Below are 17876 nucleotides of genomic sequence, written 5' to 3'. Positions count from 1 at the left end.
CTGACAGGACCTAGAAAGCGAGAGCATATTTCTCCTATGTTGACTTCTCTTCATTGGCTCCCTATTAAGTCCAGAATCAAATTTAAAATCCTACTTGTTGTTCCTAGAGTATTTAAAGTAGAATGGGAGGCAGAGCCTTCAGTTTTCAGGCCCCTCTTCTGTGGAACCAGCTTCCAGTAGGAGACAGACACTATCTCTACTTTCAAGATCAGGCTTCAAACTTTCCTTTTTGCTAAAGCATATAGTTAGGGCTGGACCAGGTGACCCTGAATCCTCCCTTAGTTACTCTGCAGTGGGTCTAGGCTGCTGAGAGATTCCCATGATGCACTGGGTGTTTCTTCTACAGTCACCTTTCTCACTCACTCTGTGTTTATACACCTTTCTGCTTTCAGTTATTAGTTATTATTCATCTCCGTCTCTCTTCCACAGCATGTCTTTGTCTTGTCTTCCTCCCCTCACCCCGACCGGTCATGGCTCCTCCTGCCTGAGCTGGGGGGGTTTTTTGTTAAAAGAAAGTTCTTACGTCCCACTGTCACCAAAATGTTTTCTTATAAGGGTTCATATGATTGTTGTTTTGAGTTGGTGCTATATAAAGAAATTGAATTGAACTTTTTGTCTTCCAGGCCTTTGTCATCGCTTTCACCTCTGACTTCATCCCTCGGCTTGTCTACCAATACATGTACAGTCCTGACGGCACCTTGCATGGCTTTGTCAACCACACTCTGTCATACTTCAATGTCACTGACTTCGATCCAGGCACAGAACCTCTGCAGCCAATGCACCTGGGCTACAAGGTATCAGTATGCAGGTAAGCTTTTGCTTTCCTAGGGTCTGGAAACTGAGGCTGCTGAAGTCATCAGACGATATTCATATAATGAAGACTCAATATATCCAAACATATTCAAATTTCTCATTTATCTATTATAAAAGCACAACAACAGTTTGAATAAACTTTATGTAAAAAAGCTTTTGTGTTTTTTACTGCTAGATACAAGGACTACAGAGATCCTCCCTGGTCCAGTACGAAATATGAACTTTCCAAGGAATTCTGGGCCATTCTAGCAGCTCGCCTCGCCTTCGTTATTGTTTTTCAGGTTCGGAACAATGCACAGATAAGATCGCACAGAGCAAGCAAACCATTTATGATTTCGTTTATTTCATGAAATAAGTCGTTGATAGAAATCGTCTGAACATAGCCTGTGACATCTCATTTGAAGGTACTCATTTTCTTAACCTGCTGTTTCACAGCCTTAAGTGCACAGTACTCGTCAGTCATAAAACATTAGTATAAAAACAGGAAGTCGAGTTCTACAGTTGACTTATTGAGGTAGCTGTAATTCAGGAGTTAGAGCATATTATCTGCTAATCAGAAGGTCAATCCCTGGCTGCTCCAGTCTGCATGCCAAGACATGGCATCAGACAAGTTCCTCTCCAACGTGTCCATCAGTCTGAAATGTGTGAATGTTAGATAGAAAGCCATTAAGCATAGAAAAGGGTGTATGCAAACCTATATATGAGTAAGTGTGAATGGGGGAATGAGACATGTTGTATAAAGCACGTTGAGTCCTCAGTAGTGTAGAAAAGCACTATATCAGGTCTTATTAGGTGATGAACCTGCTTCCAGGTCCGAACCACTCTGCATTTATTACGGCATTTTTAACCTGTTTTCATGGATGCCTGCATGTTAAACTTCATAGTTACACCTGGTAGAGCAGCGACACTGATCATTTTATTAAAGATCAAAGAATTTACAGTTTTTAACTCAGTGATGCTGCAGTAGTCGTTTGACTTTGGGACCTGAAGCGAATATTTGGACCCGGAAACGTCTGATGACGTCAGACTTAAAGGACTGGATAAGAACCAGTCCATTTATTCCTTTAACCTCCTAAAACCCGAACTCTTCCACGGCAGCATTTTTAATTTCTCTTTGATATTTGGGCTGATTGGGGCCCGATGAATGTAAAAAGAAAGAATTACCTGATTTTTGTTTGTTTTTTTCCTGATTTTTGTTTCTAAGAAAAATGAGAGCCACGTATGAGGATATTCATTTAAATTTTGATAGAACAGTAGCAGCATAACGTCCTCGTAAGTGGATATCAATTAAGTATTTTGGTCTAAATAACCCAAAATGTGATGTCCACATATGTGGACGCAGGTCCTAGGAGGTTAAAACTAATGTTGAGTCTACACAGAGCCATATGAATTATTACGTTCCTGCCATTTTCAGCGATCTTCTCTGAACTTGTTGAACTTATGCTTCTGTAGATTTGAGATTTCTGTAGAGCTCCACTCATATGCTGTCTTCCTCCTCTATCTAAAAGGAGGTAAATGATATAACTATTAGTTGATTTAGCACTCTTTGCTACTTCTGTTGCAGCTGACTTGGATTAATGGTTTATTTATTGCACATTTTATTCTTAATGTAAGAGAAGAAGAAGAAAGGTTCAATCACTAATGAGAATTGTTTTATAATGATCTGTGTTCTCTGTTGACTCTGCCCTTTGCAGAATGTGGTGATGCTTATGAGTGACTTTGTGGACTGGCTTATCCCAGACATTCCTAAGGACATCAGCCTCCAGATCCACAAGGAGAAGATCCTAATGGTGGAGCTCTTTATGAAAGAGGAGCAGGGGAAAAGGTTTGCAGCAAGAGACAACCAAGACAACTGCACAGTTCCTCTGTCAGCTAATCAGAGGCCACCACAGCCACGCTCACGCCCTGTTTCACAGGCAAACTGCTCCTAACCTGTTGGTTGGTGGGAAAAGAATCACAAATGGCAATAAGCAAAACAAATTCTTACTGAGCTGTTAGAGCGGTCTGGTTGAGGTACAAGCTAACTGTGTAAAGTCCACATTAACAGTCAGTTTTGTAATATCAGCAAAGGTTTTGCTGCACTTGCATGTGACATTTTCCATCTTAGACCACTAACCATAAATCCTCAACTTATTTTACCAACTTCTTCTTTATTGGATGTAAACAAGGAAAGAAAAAGCCATTCAGCCTTCAGCCTCTCTCTTTAACCCATTCTCTACTCAGCAAATGGAACCTGTCGGCTTTACAGAGCCCAGAAGAAGTGATTCAAACTCTAAAACAATTTACAGCATTTCAGGTGCCATTTTATTTATTTGAAGATTTTGCCAAAGAAAAACATTTTCCACTACAGCCGCTCACACTTTGCAATTCAAGCTATTATTTTGCATAGCTAGCTATCAACTATGAGTAAGTAAATGTCCGGTGCATTTTCTTAATTACTAGTGTAGAGTTTGTGTGCTAATAAGGGAAATGAAATATAGTAGTAAGTGTTTGCGGTGTGCGTGTTATTGTGTTTTTAAAATGTGGAGTGTCAACGAGACAAGAACTTTGCATTTTTTTAAGTTGTTGATGTCTCTGAAAAGTAGGACCAGTGTATCACATAAAGTCACCACAGGAACAGGTTTGAACCCGGTCAAAGCGTTACGAAGTTGTCTGCCTTAAATCACTCAACTCCTCAACAGATTTCCAGCATGAGATGATCATCTTTCTGTCGACAATGATCATTCACCATTTTTTGCAACAATTTTTAAAGCTGCAATTCCAGCTTTTTAAGCACAAAGCATGAATAACGTTGTCTTTTATATTTATTCAATGAATTAGTTTCATGAATCCGTAGGTGACCAAGGATCTACTAACTTTAGCTACTTTCTAAAAATGTATTATTGTTGTCCCAATTTGAATTCATAGTTTTGTAAACAAGAAACTATAACTATTCTTATCACTAACGGTGTAACTTCTTTCTGAGCTGTGACAAAAACTGCACATTTTAATTTACCAAATAATTTTCCCATTAGTAATCTCTGGCTTAGTTGGTTAGTCGTCATAGTCATTAATAGAGTACATGTACGGGGTAGCAGTGCCTTTGTTAGCTTAATTTCTTTCCATCACAGCCTTTTATAACTTTGTAAAACCTGATGTCGTACATGAACACACTCTTTGGATTGCCCTGATGAGATCGTATTCTCCTGTTTTCAACACTAATGAAACAACAAATGTAACATCCTAGTATTTAAACTAATGTGTGTCAGTGCACATTCATGGCTGTCTTTGATAACTTGTCTGTTTATTATTTATATTTACTGCAAAATAAAGGGTGAATGTCCTCAAGTTGTTTTATGTGTTGAGTAATTTCACATCTTTTGCACAGTTAGAGTCAGGGTAGATTTGGAGTTTGTATTATTTGCTCAAGTTGTGACTGCACGAGTCAGCAGAGACAGTTTGTGTTAGATAATAGTTTTATTTGTTTTTAGTGAGGTTTTGAGTTGATATTAACTGATGTGAATCACTAATAAAGGTATGTTTAATACCTTTATGATATATATATATATATAAATAATTTGTGTGTTCTTTGTATTGTATCTGTAGGTACTTTGTTACTATAGCAGCCTTTTACAAAACAGTTTGTTCCAACTTCTTTAGTTAAACCCATGAATATTGACTAACTACTAGTATATTATTTTATTTTCCAACTTAAAATTCTGTTTAAATTCTGTGTGCGCTTACTTTACATATGGGTGAAGTAGCTAAGATATGCTTTTTGGAGTCAATCTTGGGAGCACTGTCTGCCACAGCACAACGTTACCATCGCATTATTAAATAATAACTGTAACAACACGTGATTCTATCACAACTGTTTAATTCAAAGAAAAGTCTTTGGCGGTCTGAGCCGCTGGGATCAGCGGACCAGCTCCCGTGCGCCCTCGGATCTAGCATAACCGTAACACCGCTCAGCAGACGGGCATGCTTACAGCAAACCTCCCCCATCCCCGCAAACACACTCCTCGGTGTTGTACGTGTGCCGTGTTTCCATTGGTTATCGGTAAGCGGAAGTTTAACAACAGACACGCCGGATAGACGTAACGCACCGAAATGAAAGTGAAAGTCAGCCGCCCAGAGGCTGTCCTGTGTTTGTGCTCGATCCTGTCGACATGAGCGCCTTACAGTTTAACAGCGTTTTGTTGGAGATCTCTAACGCCATGTCTGCTGATCAGCTGAATGAAATGAAGTTCCTGGTTCTACAAGAGATCGGGAAAAGAAATCTGGAAAAGATCGGCAGCGGCCGGGAACTCTTTCAGCTTTTCAGGGAAAGAGGCAAACTGTCAGAAGATAACACGGCCTTTCTTTCAAAGCTTCTCAGAGAAATTAAGCGACAAGATCTCTCGGACAAGATAGACAACTTCAGTATTCAGCCTGAAGCTGACGATGGCCTGAGTGAGGAGGAGAAAGGTACGACATGAACGTGTTCGTGTGAGCACAGTCACAGTGTGGGGAGACAAGAGCAACGATAACAACAGTAATAATAATGCACGTCTGCAGAGTATCGTGCTCCAAAGTATGGACGCTGATTTATACAGAAAACGAGTGACTTTCACTTTAGACACCAGCATGTTTGATTGTATCAACCGCAGACTCGAGAAACACGGCTGGAGCCTTCCTCATTTAGTGCCAAACATTCTTTTTAGGCAATAAAACATGTCGTCTCACAAGCTCCATTTGAGTTTTATACAGAGTGCCAAAGGATGCACTGGGTTCCTGTGACTGGGCAGAGTTAGCCATTTATTCTGTCTGAGCTTCCACCCATACTTAACACAGCTGACCACATCTGTGAAGTCGTCTGGTCATTGGAGGGTAAAGGATGCTGTCACAGTGCAGTATGAAAGCTGCTTTGTTTAGCAGTCACACACTTACTCCTGCCACCGATTGCAAAGAGAAAAAAGAGAAAATGAAAAGTTCTCAATCCTGAAATCTTTCGACCAAAAATGTTTTCAGAAGCCTGAGACACTGTTTTTGTGTCGTTCAGTATAAAATCACCCAAATGCCACAATAGTTTCCAGCTGACCTCAAAATCAAGTAATTGTTGTAATGTACAGTAACTTTAGCTTTTTGACGTATTTAACTACGTTTATGGTGTAATTAATCTTTATTTTTTAATTAAGACGTGCCAAAATCTTGTGTTCTTATTAGTAAAAAAGGCCCTGGATGTACCAGGACAATGTTTATCACGAGACTCTGCAGACTCACGATTCAGGGACTTGTGGAACCGTGTTCAGCAGCAATAACGTGAACGAATGGTTTTCTGTTTGACTTTCAGTGTTTCACATAATTGTAGAGGAAGTCTTCCCCACTCTTCTTAACAAAGGTTATGGAGGCATTAATTTACTCTTAGCTGTCCTAACGTCACACCACAATGTTTGTTAGTTAGGTCGAGGTCTGGACTTTGACTTTTTCAGTGTTTTTCTAACTACACTGACTTGAAATGTAACATTTTTCAGGCCTGTAGAGTGGGTTATGGTGTCTGTGATTTTGGGCTAGGACACACACAAATGATCAAAAAAGTTTTGGTTTTACAGCGTTTGTCACATCTGCTGTTAATCAATTAATCACATTTGATGAGCAGCACCTGTCTGCCACATGCCCTCTTAATTTTTATGAAATTGGTAAGGATGCACTTGTGCTAAAGACGTTTATGACACTACTACCTCAGGTTGTAGAGAGAAAGAAAACCCTACCTCACGACCGTCTAAGCGAAAGCATGTAACGACAGTGGGAAGGAAAAAATCTGGAGCAGAACCAGGCTCAGGGAGGGGCGGGGCCATCTGCCATGAACAGTTGGGGGTGAGTGGAGAGAGAAGAGAGCACAGACACACCGCTTAAAAGATGCTCATGGGAGAGAGCCAGAGTTTTAACCCTCTCAGGCCCAATTAAGTTTTTTGTTGCTAATGCACAACCAAGTCCTGCAGTGGTACTTCTGAGTAAAGCAACTCATAAAATATGTCTGTGGGGTGATCAGCTTGTTAGTTCTTTACGGTTGCAAATCTGCAGCGTCTGCCTGGAGAGAGTTAAAAACCTGCTGGGGGGAGTTTTTCCTTCCCACTGTCGTCACGTGCTTCTCTTAGAGGGTTGTGAGGTAGGGTTTTATCTCTACATACAACAAAGCAGATTTGCACTGTTGTATGTATAACCATAAATACATCAAGAATGTATTGTATTGTCTGCAGACTTATGCCGTCTGCAACAGTCATTGACTAGATAAGTGGAATTATAAGTAGGTCTTTACGCAGGGAGTTTTAGATAGGCTTGTTTCTAGTTGTCCCTGTTTGGGGCCATGTTTCATTGTTTCCTGGTAGGGTGTTTAGATGGCTGCCCTGGTTTCCAGAAAGTATCTTAAAGTTGGATCTTTACCCATATCAGAAAAATGTTCTATATTTAACCTGTTAATATGTTTTTCTCCTTTGCAGCAAAACTGAAAATTGCCACAGAGGTAATTGCCGAAAATCTTGGAAAGAGTTGGCGAAAACTAGGCCGCAAATTAGGTTTGAGTGAAACCAAGCTGGAGTCCATCTCTAACAGGCGTCCAACAGATCTCGAGGAGACGGCAGTGGAGCTGCTCAAGGAGTGGAGGAAGAGTCAAGGAGCTGAAGCCCAAACAAAGATGCTGATAGATGCTTTGAGAGCTTGCCAGTTGAATATGACTGCTGATAAAGTAGAGGAAAGACTCTAGCAACCTAGAATACACTCTTAAATTGAAAATTGTTGCTCAAGGAAATGGCAAACAAAAAGGTTAAAAGTCATGAAAGTAATTTGAGTGACTGATTGTATCTCTATGTCCTGTTATCGTTATTATTAGTTTGCTGTTTGGGTCTCCTGCTTTGTGAAAGCAATGTTGCTCTCAGTCTTTCAAGGTGACTAAATTGCTCGTGATATTTGTTAATATGGCTCATATATAAAAGTGTTCAACTGTATTGAGGTACAGGATCTTCTCATCAAGCGTTCCAAAATTATGAAAGATTTTTTTTTTTTTTTTTTTCTAAATGACATCAGAAACAGCAGTATGCGACATTACGTGATGGCAGAGCTTCAGTTCATCCTTTGTCATTTTTTTTTTTTTTTAATAAATAGGACAGGGGGAATGAATGAGAGAAAGAGGGGGAGAGAGAGAAAGAAAACCAAAGGGGAGAAGAGACGGTGAGAAGGGGGGGGAAAAATAAACAACTCCTGGGTCACCTGTATGGAAAAAAAAAAAACAAACAGAGGAGACAGCAAACAACTATGAAAGATATTTTTTATGTCACACTATTCATCCAAGATTTTGCTCTTGATTCACAATTTAGACGAAAAGGGAAATAATTAGGAAAAGAAGCTGATTTTGGAAAGTAAAAGGAGATTTGTGTTGTTGTTCTTTTTATTCTTTGTCAACAGACAGCTTTGTATTTCAATGCTTTTGCTCGTCTAACCCAAAATATACCCCGAATCCAACTCTTTTCCCTCGTAGGCTTTGATGTCATCAAGGTGGCAGGTCCTCTGCCCAGGGTGCAGTTTCTGCAGACAAAAATGAATCTCATTAAGGGAACCTTTCTGTAAGAACCAAAATGGGACGGACAGATGATAACTGTGACACGGTGGGAAGGAAATATTCCCTTTAGCAGGAGGAAGGCTCGGGGACTTACCTGTTGGGAGTGAGGGGAAAGAGAAAAGCAGAAGCACACAAAATAAAAGGCATGAGAGCCAGCGTTTAAAAGGAACGAATAATAATTCAATAGAGAGTGAAATGAGAAAGAAGAAACCACGCCCTAACTATATGCTTCAGCAAAAAAGAAAGTTTTAAGCCTAGTCTAAAGAAACCAGAGGGTGTCTGTCTCCCAAATCCAACCTGGGAGCCGTTTCCACAGAGGAGAGGCTCTGCCTCCCATTCTACTTTTAAATATCCTAGGAACCAAAAGTAAGCCCGCAGTCTTTTCTCACTCTTTTCTGATTACAGTACTATGAAGTCTTTAAGATAGGATGGGCCCCGATTATGCAAGTAGCATTTTAAATCGAATCTGCAAAGGAATGTTTGTAAAGTTAGAGATGTTGCACAAAATTAAGCAGAAGCGTCCAACTTTTCAGCTTTTCAGGGAGTTTTTAGGAAATCCTGATAATAATGAATTACAGTCGTCCACTCTAGAAGTAATAAATGCAGGAACTAGTTTTTCAGCTTCACTCTGCGGATGTTTTTTTTTATTTTAGAGATATTGCACAAATGGAAAGCAGTCCTACATATCTGTTTAATTTACACATTGAAGGACAAATCCTGGTCGAATATGATCTCACAGTGTTACTGTTGACGCCATCTAACGCAAATATCTGGTCAGACAGGATATTTCTTTGTGACTGTAGTTTAACAATGCCAGGATAATTAATAATAATAACTAAATGGTGTGTCTCATATTGTGTGGGATAGAAACAATTTCATGCTTAAAAACAACGAACCTTTGATTGGATGGTTCACCCTGATCTCCTTTCTGTGTAGCTACAGATGGTGCTAGCATATGAACATGAACTGATGCTAGTTTGGGTCACTTGCAGAAATCTGCATTTTCCTCTTTTGAGGAAATTCGGGGCAAACCTGCTGCAGGGCAGTTCAAAAAATCCATGCATGAGACTTATTTTCATTTTACATGATATCTACTTGACTTGGTCTGCTAAAGCTTTTTTTAATTTCACTTTAATGTTGGGATATATTTCTTACACAGAATGAAGACCCAGGTTCACCCCCAAAAACTAGAGCTGAAAGTGTAAGAGGAAGGGATTTCCATGCAAGAAGGGAGCTTTAAAGACCTCCAGACTTTGTCTTTTCAGACACAGTTTGTCATTTTAAAGTTAGCTGACTTTGCAGTACAGTATCACTTTGTGTGTTTGTTGTTGCAGTATACTTACAGCACTGGTAGAGTCTGTTCAACCTATCGATATCATTTTTGCTCATCTGAGTGGCCCCACCCAACATTACATTGCTATTAGGAATGGGCACCATAGTGGGTTGGTTGTTCTTGGAGAAGGCGTACCTGAAAACAAGTTAAGTTCATTTTTCTGGTGATTTAGCTCCTCAGTACATCATGTTCTAATCTTTGAAAGCATATTTGCACTGGTTTTACTCAACACACTTGTATAGGACGGTATGCACAGACAAGTTATGATTGTGCACAGGCTCTGCTCTGCTAGCAGTATGCTGCAGGGACAGTTGATGGTTTCTTCATGTGAAAATAATAGGAACACCCAAATTCCTAACTTGATACATAGTTTACTTGGACTTATGTGTAAAAAAAGTATAAAAGTAACATATGTAAATAAAAGTATGAATTTATTCTTACCTCTCATATTGCATGACAGAGTTGTAGTCATAAGGAGTTCCCTGGTTTAGAGTATCAATCTTATAGAAATTGTACACCATGTCTGTGAGAATAAGGAGATATGTTCATGATGTGTGGGAACTCAAATATCTAACAAATGCACATTTTTATATTATCATTTTAATAAAGCATCCATTGAACCTCATCCCATTTACGGTTGTTGTCATGAACTAATTTTAAGCTAAAAACTAAAATTATGTCTTAAAAAGTAAATCAAATCAATAAAAAATGAACTCCACTAACAATAAAAAATAACTAAAGATTTAAAGTAATAAAAACATGGTTGAAAGGGCTGCACCCACTCTGGAGATAACTAAGAGGCTCTAAGCGGTAAATTGATCAGTAACTATATAGCACTTGTCTGATTTAATTAAATGCTCAAAGTGCTTTTTACTATGAGTCTCATTAGCCCATTTACGGTGGGCTACAGCCACGGTGGGGTGGCTGTAGCTCAGGTGGCAGAGCAGGTCAGCCACTAATCAGAAGGTTGCTGGTTCCGTCCTTGGGCAAGATACTAACCCCGTGTTTGCCTACTGGTGGTGGTCAGAGGGCCCGGTGGCGCCGGCAGCCTCGCCTCTGTCAGTGCGCCCCAGGGTGGCTGTGGCTACAGTGTAGCTGCCATCACCAGTGTGTAAATGTGTGTGTGAATGGGTGGATGACTGGATATGTAAAGCGATTTGGGGTCCTTAGGGACTAGTAAAGCGCTATATAAATGCAGGCCATTTACACACACATTCATAAACAGCTTTATTCTAAAGTTGTATTCATCTTTGTTGACAGATTATGCTGTCATCTTTAGTTTTTTTTTTAAATTTTATTTACTGAACTTTAGCTCAGTGCAATAAAACCTTAATCTCAACCTTAATTAGACTATTTCTTTCTCTAGAACTGCTTTGTGCTTCGAACTACTTTAACACAAAATCCAAATTAGCACAGAAAATGGTGACTGACCATCGAGGATGTTTTCCCAGTACACCCTGATGTAGTTGTCCCTGTCAGAGCGGGTCTGTTCGTGATTGAAGCCTAGGGCATGGAGTAATTCATGCTGGACAGTGCTGTGGTAAAGACAGCCCTGACGGCTTAGAGACACAGTTTGACCACCGCCCTGGCGACCCACATAGGAGTAGCAGCTGTTAAAACAGAAAAGTCCAGCAATATTTAGAAATCACAAAAGCCTTTTGTATATCTGTAAGGCAAGTGCTGCTTTACACACCTCATAGGACAACAATAATGTATTTGAACATATGATGAATTATGTTGAATCCTTATTGTTTAAACTGGCCAGTAGTCACTCATTGGCTACTTAAAATATTAGTGGTCCCTAAAACATTTGTAATCACTTCCTTTGTAATACAGTGATTAAAGAATGGGTTTTCTTTCATTATAAACTAATGAAAGGAGGAGTTGTGATACTTTTAAATTAAAACAGAAAACTTACAATGTCCAGGTAAATTTTTAATCCTACTAACTGCATGTGGCTCACCGAAGGTGGTAAGAATAAAAAAAATGGTCAGACTCGGAGCTTTACCCATTTCTGGACTCGATGCTCAGCCACTCATGATCGCCATCCTGGTAGGGTCTGAAACGAATGCAGGAAACTGAAGAGAAGGACTCTAGTCCACGAGTGATGATGGCAATCTCACGGGAAGCTGGTAAAACATGGAATTATGTAGTAAACAAAAAAATGTGAAATAACTAAAAGCAAAGGGTGGCTGTTTCTTCAAAACAGCCACCCTTTGCTTTGATTACTGCTTTGCACACTCTTGGCATTCTCTCGATGAGAGAGGTAGTCACATAAAATGATTTTCCAACAGTCTTGAAAGAGTTCCCAGAAATGCTGAGCACTTGTTGACCCTTTTGCCTTCACTTTGTGGTCCTCATCCCCAAACATCTCCATTGGGTTTAGCTCAGGTGACTGTGGAAGCCCGGCCATCTGACGCAGCACTCCATCACTCTCCTTCTTGGTCAAATAGCCCTCACACTGCCTGGAAGTGTGTTTGGGGTCATTGTCCTGTTGAAAAATAAATGATGGTCTAACTAAATGCAAACCAGATGGGATGGCATGTTGCTGCAGGGTGCTGTGGTAGCCATGCTGGTTCCCAACAGTGTCACCAGCAAAGTACCCCCACACCATCACACCACCTCATCCATGCTTCACAGTGGGAACCATGCATGTAGAGACCATCTGTTGACCCAAACAAATCTCTTCTGCTTGTTGCTTTTCCTTAGTCGTGCTTTCTTAGCAGCTATTTGACCACAAAGGCCTGATTCGTGCAGTCTCCTTTGAACAGCTGATTAACTCTAACTAGAGGTGCTGTTAACTTGTGATTTCTGAGGCTGATGACTCTTGGTCTTCCTTTCCTGGGGTGGTCCTCGTGTGAGCCAGTTTCATCGTACCATTTGATGGTTTTTGCTACTGCACTTGGGGACACATTCAATCTTTTAGCAATTTTCCAGACTGACTGACCTTAGTTCTTAAAGTAATGATGGACTGTGGTTTCTCTTTCCTTAGCTGATTGGTTCTTGCCATAATATGAATTCTAGCAGTTTAGCACAACACATCTGATGGTCCCAACCCCATTAAGAAGGCAAGAAATTCCACAAATGAACCCTGACAGGCTCACCTGTGAAGGGAAAACCGTTTCAGGTGACTACATCATAAAGCTCATCGAGATATGGCCAAGGGTTTGCAGCGCTGTCAACAAAGCAAAGGGTGGCTACTTTCAGCAATCTAAGATATAATAAATATTTAGTTATTTATCAACTTTTTCTTTGCTACATAATTTCGTATGTCTTGCTTCATATATTTGATGTCTTCAGTATGTATGTACAATGTAGAATGTAGTAAAAATAAAGAAAAAACGTTAAATGAGAAGGTGTGTCCAACCTTTTAACTGGTGCATATGTCAGGTTATTGATTCAGGAAAGTGCTTGTGGTATATTCATGTATTAATTCTTAAAATGAAGATTAGTTGGTATCAAAGGGCAGAGTCTGAAAGTCATTAGATTTAATACAAATAGAGATGTTATAATAACAAGTCAGTGTAAAGATGAATTGTTGTCCACCAGGCATAAACACTGTACATAACTTGGCATTGGCCTGTTCCATGATTAAGAAAACAATACTTACAGTAGTGATTGGCAATGTAGTATGGGACATAGACTTTCCCATCAGTCCACTTTCCCCACATACAGCCTCTGGAGGTGCAGGGGTCAGCATTTCTGTCAGCTTCAGACTTGATAGCAACGTCACCTCCGATTAATGTCGGCTCATCAATGTCAGGTGCTGTAAGAAAAACAGAGTCATGTCCTTGTCTTCAACATGCAGAATAGCAGTGGTTTATTATAGGTGGCACTGCCGTCATCAGCCATGCAATTCATACATCAGTCATAACAACTGATGAAAGTTCATATTAGCAGAACTAGGCCACCTCTCATGACAAATGACAAAGACCAGATTCAAATGCAAATGTTTAGAAAAACCGATAAAATGCATTTTTACTGGAAAAATCACAACATTGTACGTGGCCCCAGTCTAGGGCGTAATTAAAATAGCCAGTCCAGAGCCATTTTGCTTGTCTATTATTAGCACTTGTGATCTGGATCATGTGTAGACCTGAAGCTGCTAAAAAAAGCTTTTTCCTTTAAAAGTCATGTAACATAAAAAGTACAAATTTTGGTCAGTGTTGTTTCCCAGAATAGCTACACATTTTGCATGGAAAGTTTAGTGGCTGTAATTTGCTTTGTATGAGGAAAGATTATGCACTCGGTGGCATAGCTGAGTTAGATTTGGATCTAGTTCTCCATTGTTATTGGTTCAGTTTTTGTTTGTATGAAAATGAGCTGTAGCTGGATGCGCCTTAAATTTCTTGTTCAGGAGTATGTCTTCCTGTGCCTATTATGATGACAACATAAGTTATAGCTATATATAGTACACAGTTTAATATTTGCTTGACCGATAATTCAGTGTGGAGTGAATTACCAGTTAAACAGGAAAAGACTATCAAACTACGTTAAATCCACGTTGCTAACATCCCCACTTCTGTACCACCAATGCTGCTGCAACAAATATGTGCAAGTAAGTTCTAAAACAGGTAACCAACTTACTGTAGTTTCTATTGGCTCTCTCCAGCAGCTGACCTACAGAGAGCTCTCTGGGTATGTCCTCGTCAGTGCTAGGAATCTCTGCATAAGATAAAATATTCACAGTAGACATGATCATTTTGAACACCAGCTCAGTTACAGCTGGATAGCTTTTACTTCAAATGGACTGACTGTTGCTTAACTTTCTTTTAATTGATATCCAATAGCACAAAAAGTAGAATTTTAAAACCTGTAATAAATCTTCCCTTACTGGTGACTTTTGAATTATATCATAAAAAGCAATTATTTGTTTCTTACCTTCCTGTACTCAGCCACAGCAACATTACAAAGAACAGACAAAAGAGACATTAGTTTGTAACTGTAACTGAAAAGCAAAGAGACAACGGAAAATTAAAACAACTGAAATATGCATTTCATAATGAAATAAACACGACTAACAAAACTCTCATTATAAAACTGATACAACTCTTTGTACCAATTATTTCTTTAATAGCATTTTTTATTTCAAATGTAATACTTTTTTGCATCAGGGGGAATTTGGCCTACACACAATTTAATTTAACACGCATGGTTGTCTCTGGAAGTTTCTACCTGAGCCCAGGAAGAGGATAGCAGCAGCAGAGTGACAAGAGACCAACAGAAAACCAACATGGCTGCAAAAGATTTGTGATATAGACCACATTATTGTATGTTATCAAGCAGCATAGCTCATGCACATTAAAGTACTTAAAATGCAAAATTTCAAGGATATCAGAAAATTTGCATGTGAACGATGGAGTTTGCGGTGATGACAGAAGACCTGTCTTACCTGAAACGCTGATGAGTGAGCGTCTTTCTGTCAAGTTTTATACTGTTCCCTGGCTCGCCAAAGATAACAGGATGTGTCGAAAGGTGCAAACACAAGAGAAAGTGTTATCACTGCAGATGGAAAACTGTGAGTCATTGCAACTGGTGTGAAACTTTGCATCTGTCACAGGTTTAGTGTACACGCGTGTCATAAGAGCATGAAGTATTCAGATACATATATATACATCATACACACACACACATATGTATGTAGTGTTTTTCATTTTATGTCATAATGTAAGTTACTGTACTAACTAGAAAAAAAGAACATTTGAGAAAACGTTGTGGAGCATGCTAATATTCCTAAAGATACATTTTCTTCAAAAGTCTAATAACCCACAGTCTGTATTTACAGGGGTGGCTGTAGCTCAGGTGGCAGAGCAGGTCAGCCACTAATCAGAAGGTCGCTGGTTCCGTCCTTGGGCAAGATACTAACCCCGTGTTTGCCTACTGGTGGTGGTCAGAGGGCCCGGTGGCGCCGGCAGCCTCGCCTCTGTCAGTGCGCCCCAGGGTGGCTGTGGCTACAATGTAGCTGCCATCACCAGTGTGTAAATGTGTGTGTGACTGAATGTAGTGTGAAGCGCCTTGGGGTCCTTAGGGTCTAGCAAAGCACTATACAAATGCAGGCCATTTATTAATGTTAATATTAAGGACCTCAATTAACAATATTCATTGAACCTGACAAGCTTTAATAAATCCTTATAGCATTTTCTCAACTTCTGATGTCTGCAGAATTTTTTAATTCTAGCCCATTCCTCGTGCCAAAAGCTGTCAGCTCAGTTTGTATTCTGTGCTGTGACTGTTTGTATAAAACGGCTGAATGTGAGTCAATTCAGGAAAATACATTTAAAAAACAAGCAGAAAAGTGGACACCATGAGAGGCTTAACTGGTAGTTGGAATGTTGAACTTACAGGTGAAAAACATGGTTTACCAAGGATGCCATCACCATCCCTACAAACCTGCACAAAATACTTCCAGTGCTTTTGACCGTGTATGACAAAAATGCTGCAAAGAAATACTATTTTCTCAGCTTACATGCATGTAATACCGTTGAAGGTACTGCAGACACAAGTATTTCCACATAGAAATCACTCATAATTCAACTTTGTATTTATTTATCTTTTTGTGGTACAGAGAGCAGATTTCTCCCATATTAGCTTCTCTTCATCAGCTTCCTGTTAAATACAGATTTGAATTTAAAATGTTTCTCACTACTTACAAGTTTTTTGAATAATCAGACCAAATCTTATCTTACTTGCGGTTCCTGGACTATTTAAAAGTAGAATGGGAGGCAGAGCCTTCATCATTCAGGCCCCTCTTCTGTGGAAGCAGCTTCCAGGTTGGATTCAGGGGACAGAATAGCCTCTCTTCTTTTTCAACATTGATCTTAAATCTTTCCTTTTTGCTAAAGCATATAGTTAGGGCTGGATCAGGTGACCCTGAATCCTCCCTTAGTTATGCTGCAATAGGTCTAGACTGATGAGGGATTCCCGTGATGCATTGAGTGGTTTTTCTTCTCTCACACTTTTCTCACTCACTATGTGTTAATATACCTCTCTGTATTTAATTATTAGTTGTTATTAATCATCCACATTAATTATCCACAGTTTCTCTTTTGTCCTGTTTTCTTCCCCTCATCCCCAACCATCCACAGATGGCCTGTCCTCCCTAAGCCTGATTGTGCTGAAGGTTTCTTCCTATTTAACTGGAGTTTTTTCTTTCCACTGTCACCCAAGTGCCTGCTAACAGGGGGTCGTCTGACTGTTGGGGTTTCTCTGTATTATTATAGGATCTTTACTGTTACAATATAAAGCACCTTCAGGCAACTGTTCTTACATTAAAACATTTATAAAATTGAATTTAATTGGTTTGTAAATGTTTGGACCACTGTTAGTAAACAGTACTTTATAGCTTGACGCAGCATGGTACCCAACTGCATTAGACAGGTAGCACAATTTAGTGATGACTCTAAATTCTTTGCTGGTATTAATGAGTGTTTTCGCTTTATTCTCTGTGTTGTTAATGTGATGGCCTGTCCACTCCACCTCTTCTCCATCCTATGACAGATGCTATCATAGTGGTGTCACTGCACAGGAAGAATGTTCTGGATTGAGGTCTCCCAGTAGGCTAGGGTTTACGTGTGGAGTTTGCATGTTTTCAACATACCTGTGCAGGTCCTTGACCTTCCTCAAAAGATGTGCTCATAGGGTAAAATGTTGCCTATAGTATAAATCCATTTCCATCTATTATTATTGTCAAGCACATGTATTTAGGTGTTTTTGTAAGTGATGGGATATTTTTGACTATTCTTCTACAGCATGGTTAGACCTAAAGTAATACAGGCAAATAATTCACTGACATTTCTAAAAAGCAAAAGTAAGAATCACCCTGCATATAAATGTGTTGAGACGCTGGAGTTTGATCATCTGTTAGTCTGTCTGAGAAAAAAAACATCCGCTGTTCTTATCAGCGTGAGATATTCAACATATTGCTGTCAATACAGCCTGACCTTGTCACAGTGAACAAGGCCAGGCATCATATTGACAGCAGTATGTTAACTCAGCAGATTCTATAGTGGGAAATGCCAATTCCATCCAATTTTTCAACAAATTAATTAGCACAAAGAAAGCCTGTCCTCACTGTACCTGAGAAATATTCAGGTTGAAAATCTTTACTCACACTGTGTAATTTGTTAAGACATAAAACAAATCATCAAGCTGCATTTA

At 39.5% G+C, this 17876-nt stretch overlaps 3 protein-coding genes across 7 annotated transcripts in view; 2 read left to right on the top strand and 1 right to left on the bottom strand.

Moving 5' to 3' along the window:
• The window catches only part of ano1a (anoctamin 1, calcium activated chloride channel a), a 62231-nt gene extending 58091 nt beyond the window's left edge, over positions 1-4140 (top strand). For all 4 annotated transcript variants that reach the window (XM_005742882.2, XM_005742883.1, XM_005742881.2 and 1 more), the window contains 3 exons: positions 624-808; positions 989-1094; positions 2508-4140. In XM_005742882.2, the coding sequence (XP_005742939.1) occupies positions 624-808; positions 989-1094; positions 2508-2744 (528 nt within the window). In that variant the 3' untranslated portion in view covers positions 2745-4140. The remainder of the gene's footprint in view (positions 1-623; positions 809-988; positions 1095-2507) is intronic.
• Positions 4141-4894: 754 nt separating this feature from the next.
• Positions 4895-7857, top strand: fadd (Fas (tnfrsf6)-associated via death domain). The gene is made up of 2 exons (XM_005742879.1): positions 4895-5259; positions 7272-7857. Exons 1-2 carry the CDS (start codon positions 4962-4964, stop codon positions 7532-7534), a joined length of 561 nt encoding a protein of 186 aa, XP_005742936.1. The 5' UTR covers positions 4895-4961; the 3' UTR covers positions 7535-7857.
• Positions 7858-8031: 174 nt separating this feature from the next.
• Positions 8032-15175, bottom strand: LOC102209288 (high choriolytic enzyme 1-like). 2 transcript variants are annotated; one of them, XM_005742878.1, is made up of 10 exons: positions 15112-15175; positions 14895-14956; positions 14601-14604; positions 14307-14384; positions 13330-13485; positions 11728-11848; positions 11151-11329; positions 10161-10242; positions 9730-9854; positions 8032-8352 (listed from the first exon to the last, which is right to left on the bottom strand). In XM_005742878.1, coding segments are annotated over exons 2-10 (807 nt in total). In that variant the 5' UTR covers positions 14955-14956; positions 15112-15175; the 3' UTR covers positions 8032-8350. The 2 variants fall into 2 exon arrangements, with proteins under 2 accessions (XP_005742935.1, XP_005742934.1); XM_005742877.1 differs by lacking the exon at positions 8032-8352 and having other exon boundaries at positions 9029-9854.
• Positions 15176-17876: the final 2701 nt, after the last annotated feature.

The sequence above is a fragment of the Pundamilia nyererei genome, unplaced genomic scaffold, assembly GCF_000239375.1.
Source record: "Pundamilia nyererei isolate P.nyererei 1_Seehausen unplaced genomic scaffold, PunNye1.0 scaffold00124, whole genome shotgun sequence".
NCBI lineage: Eukaryota > Metazoa > Chordata > Actinopteri > Cichliformes > Cichlidae > Pundamilia > Pundamilia nyererei.
This window is presented reverse-complemented; position numbering and strand designations above follow the sequence as displayed.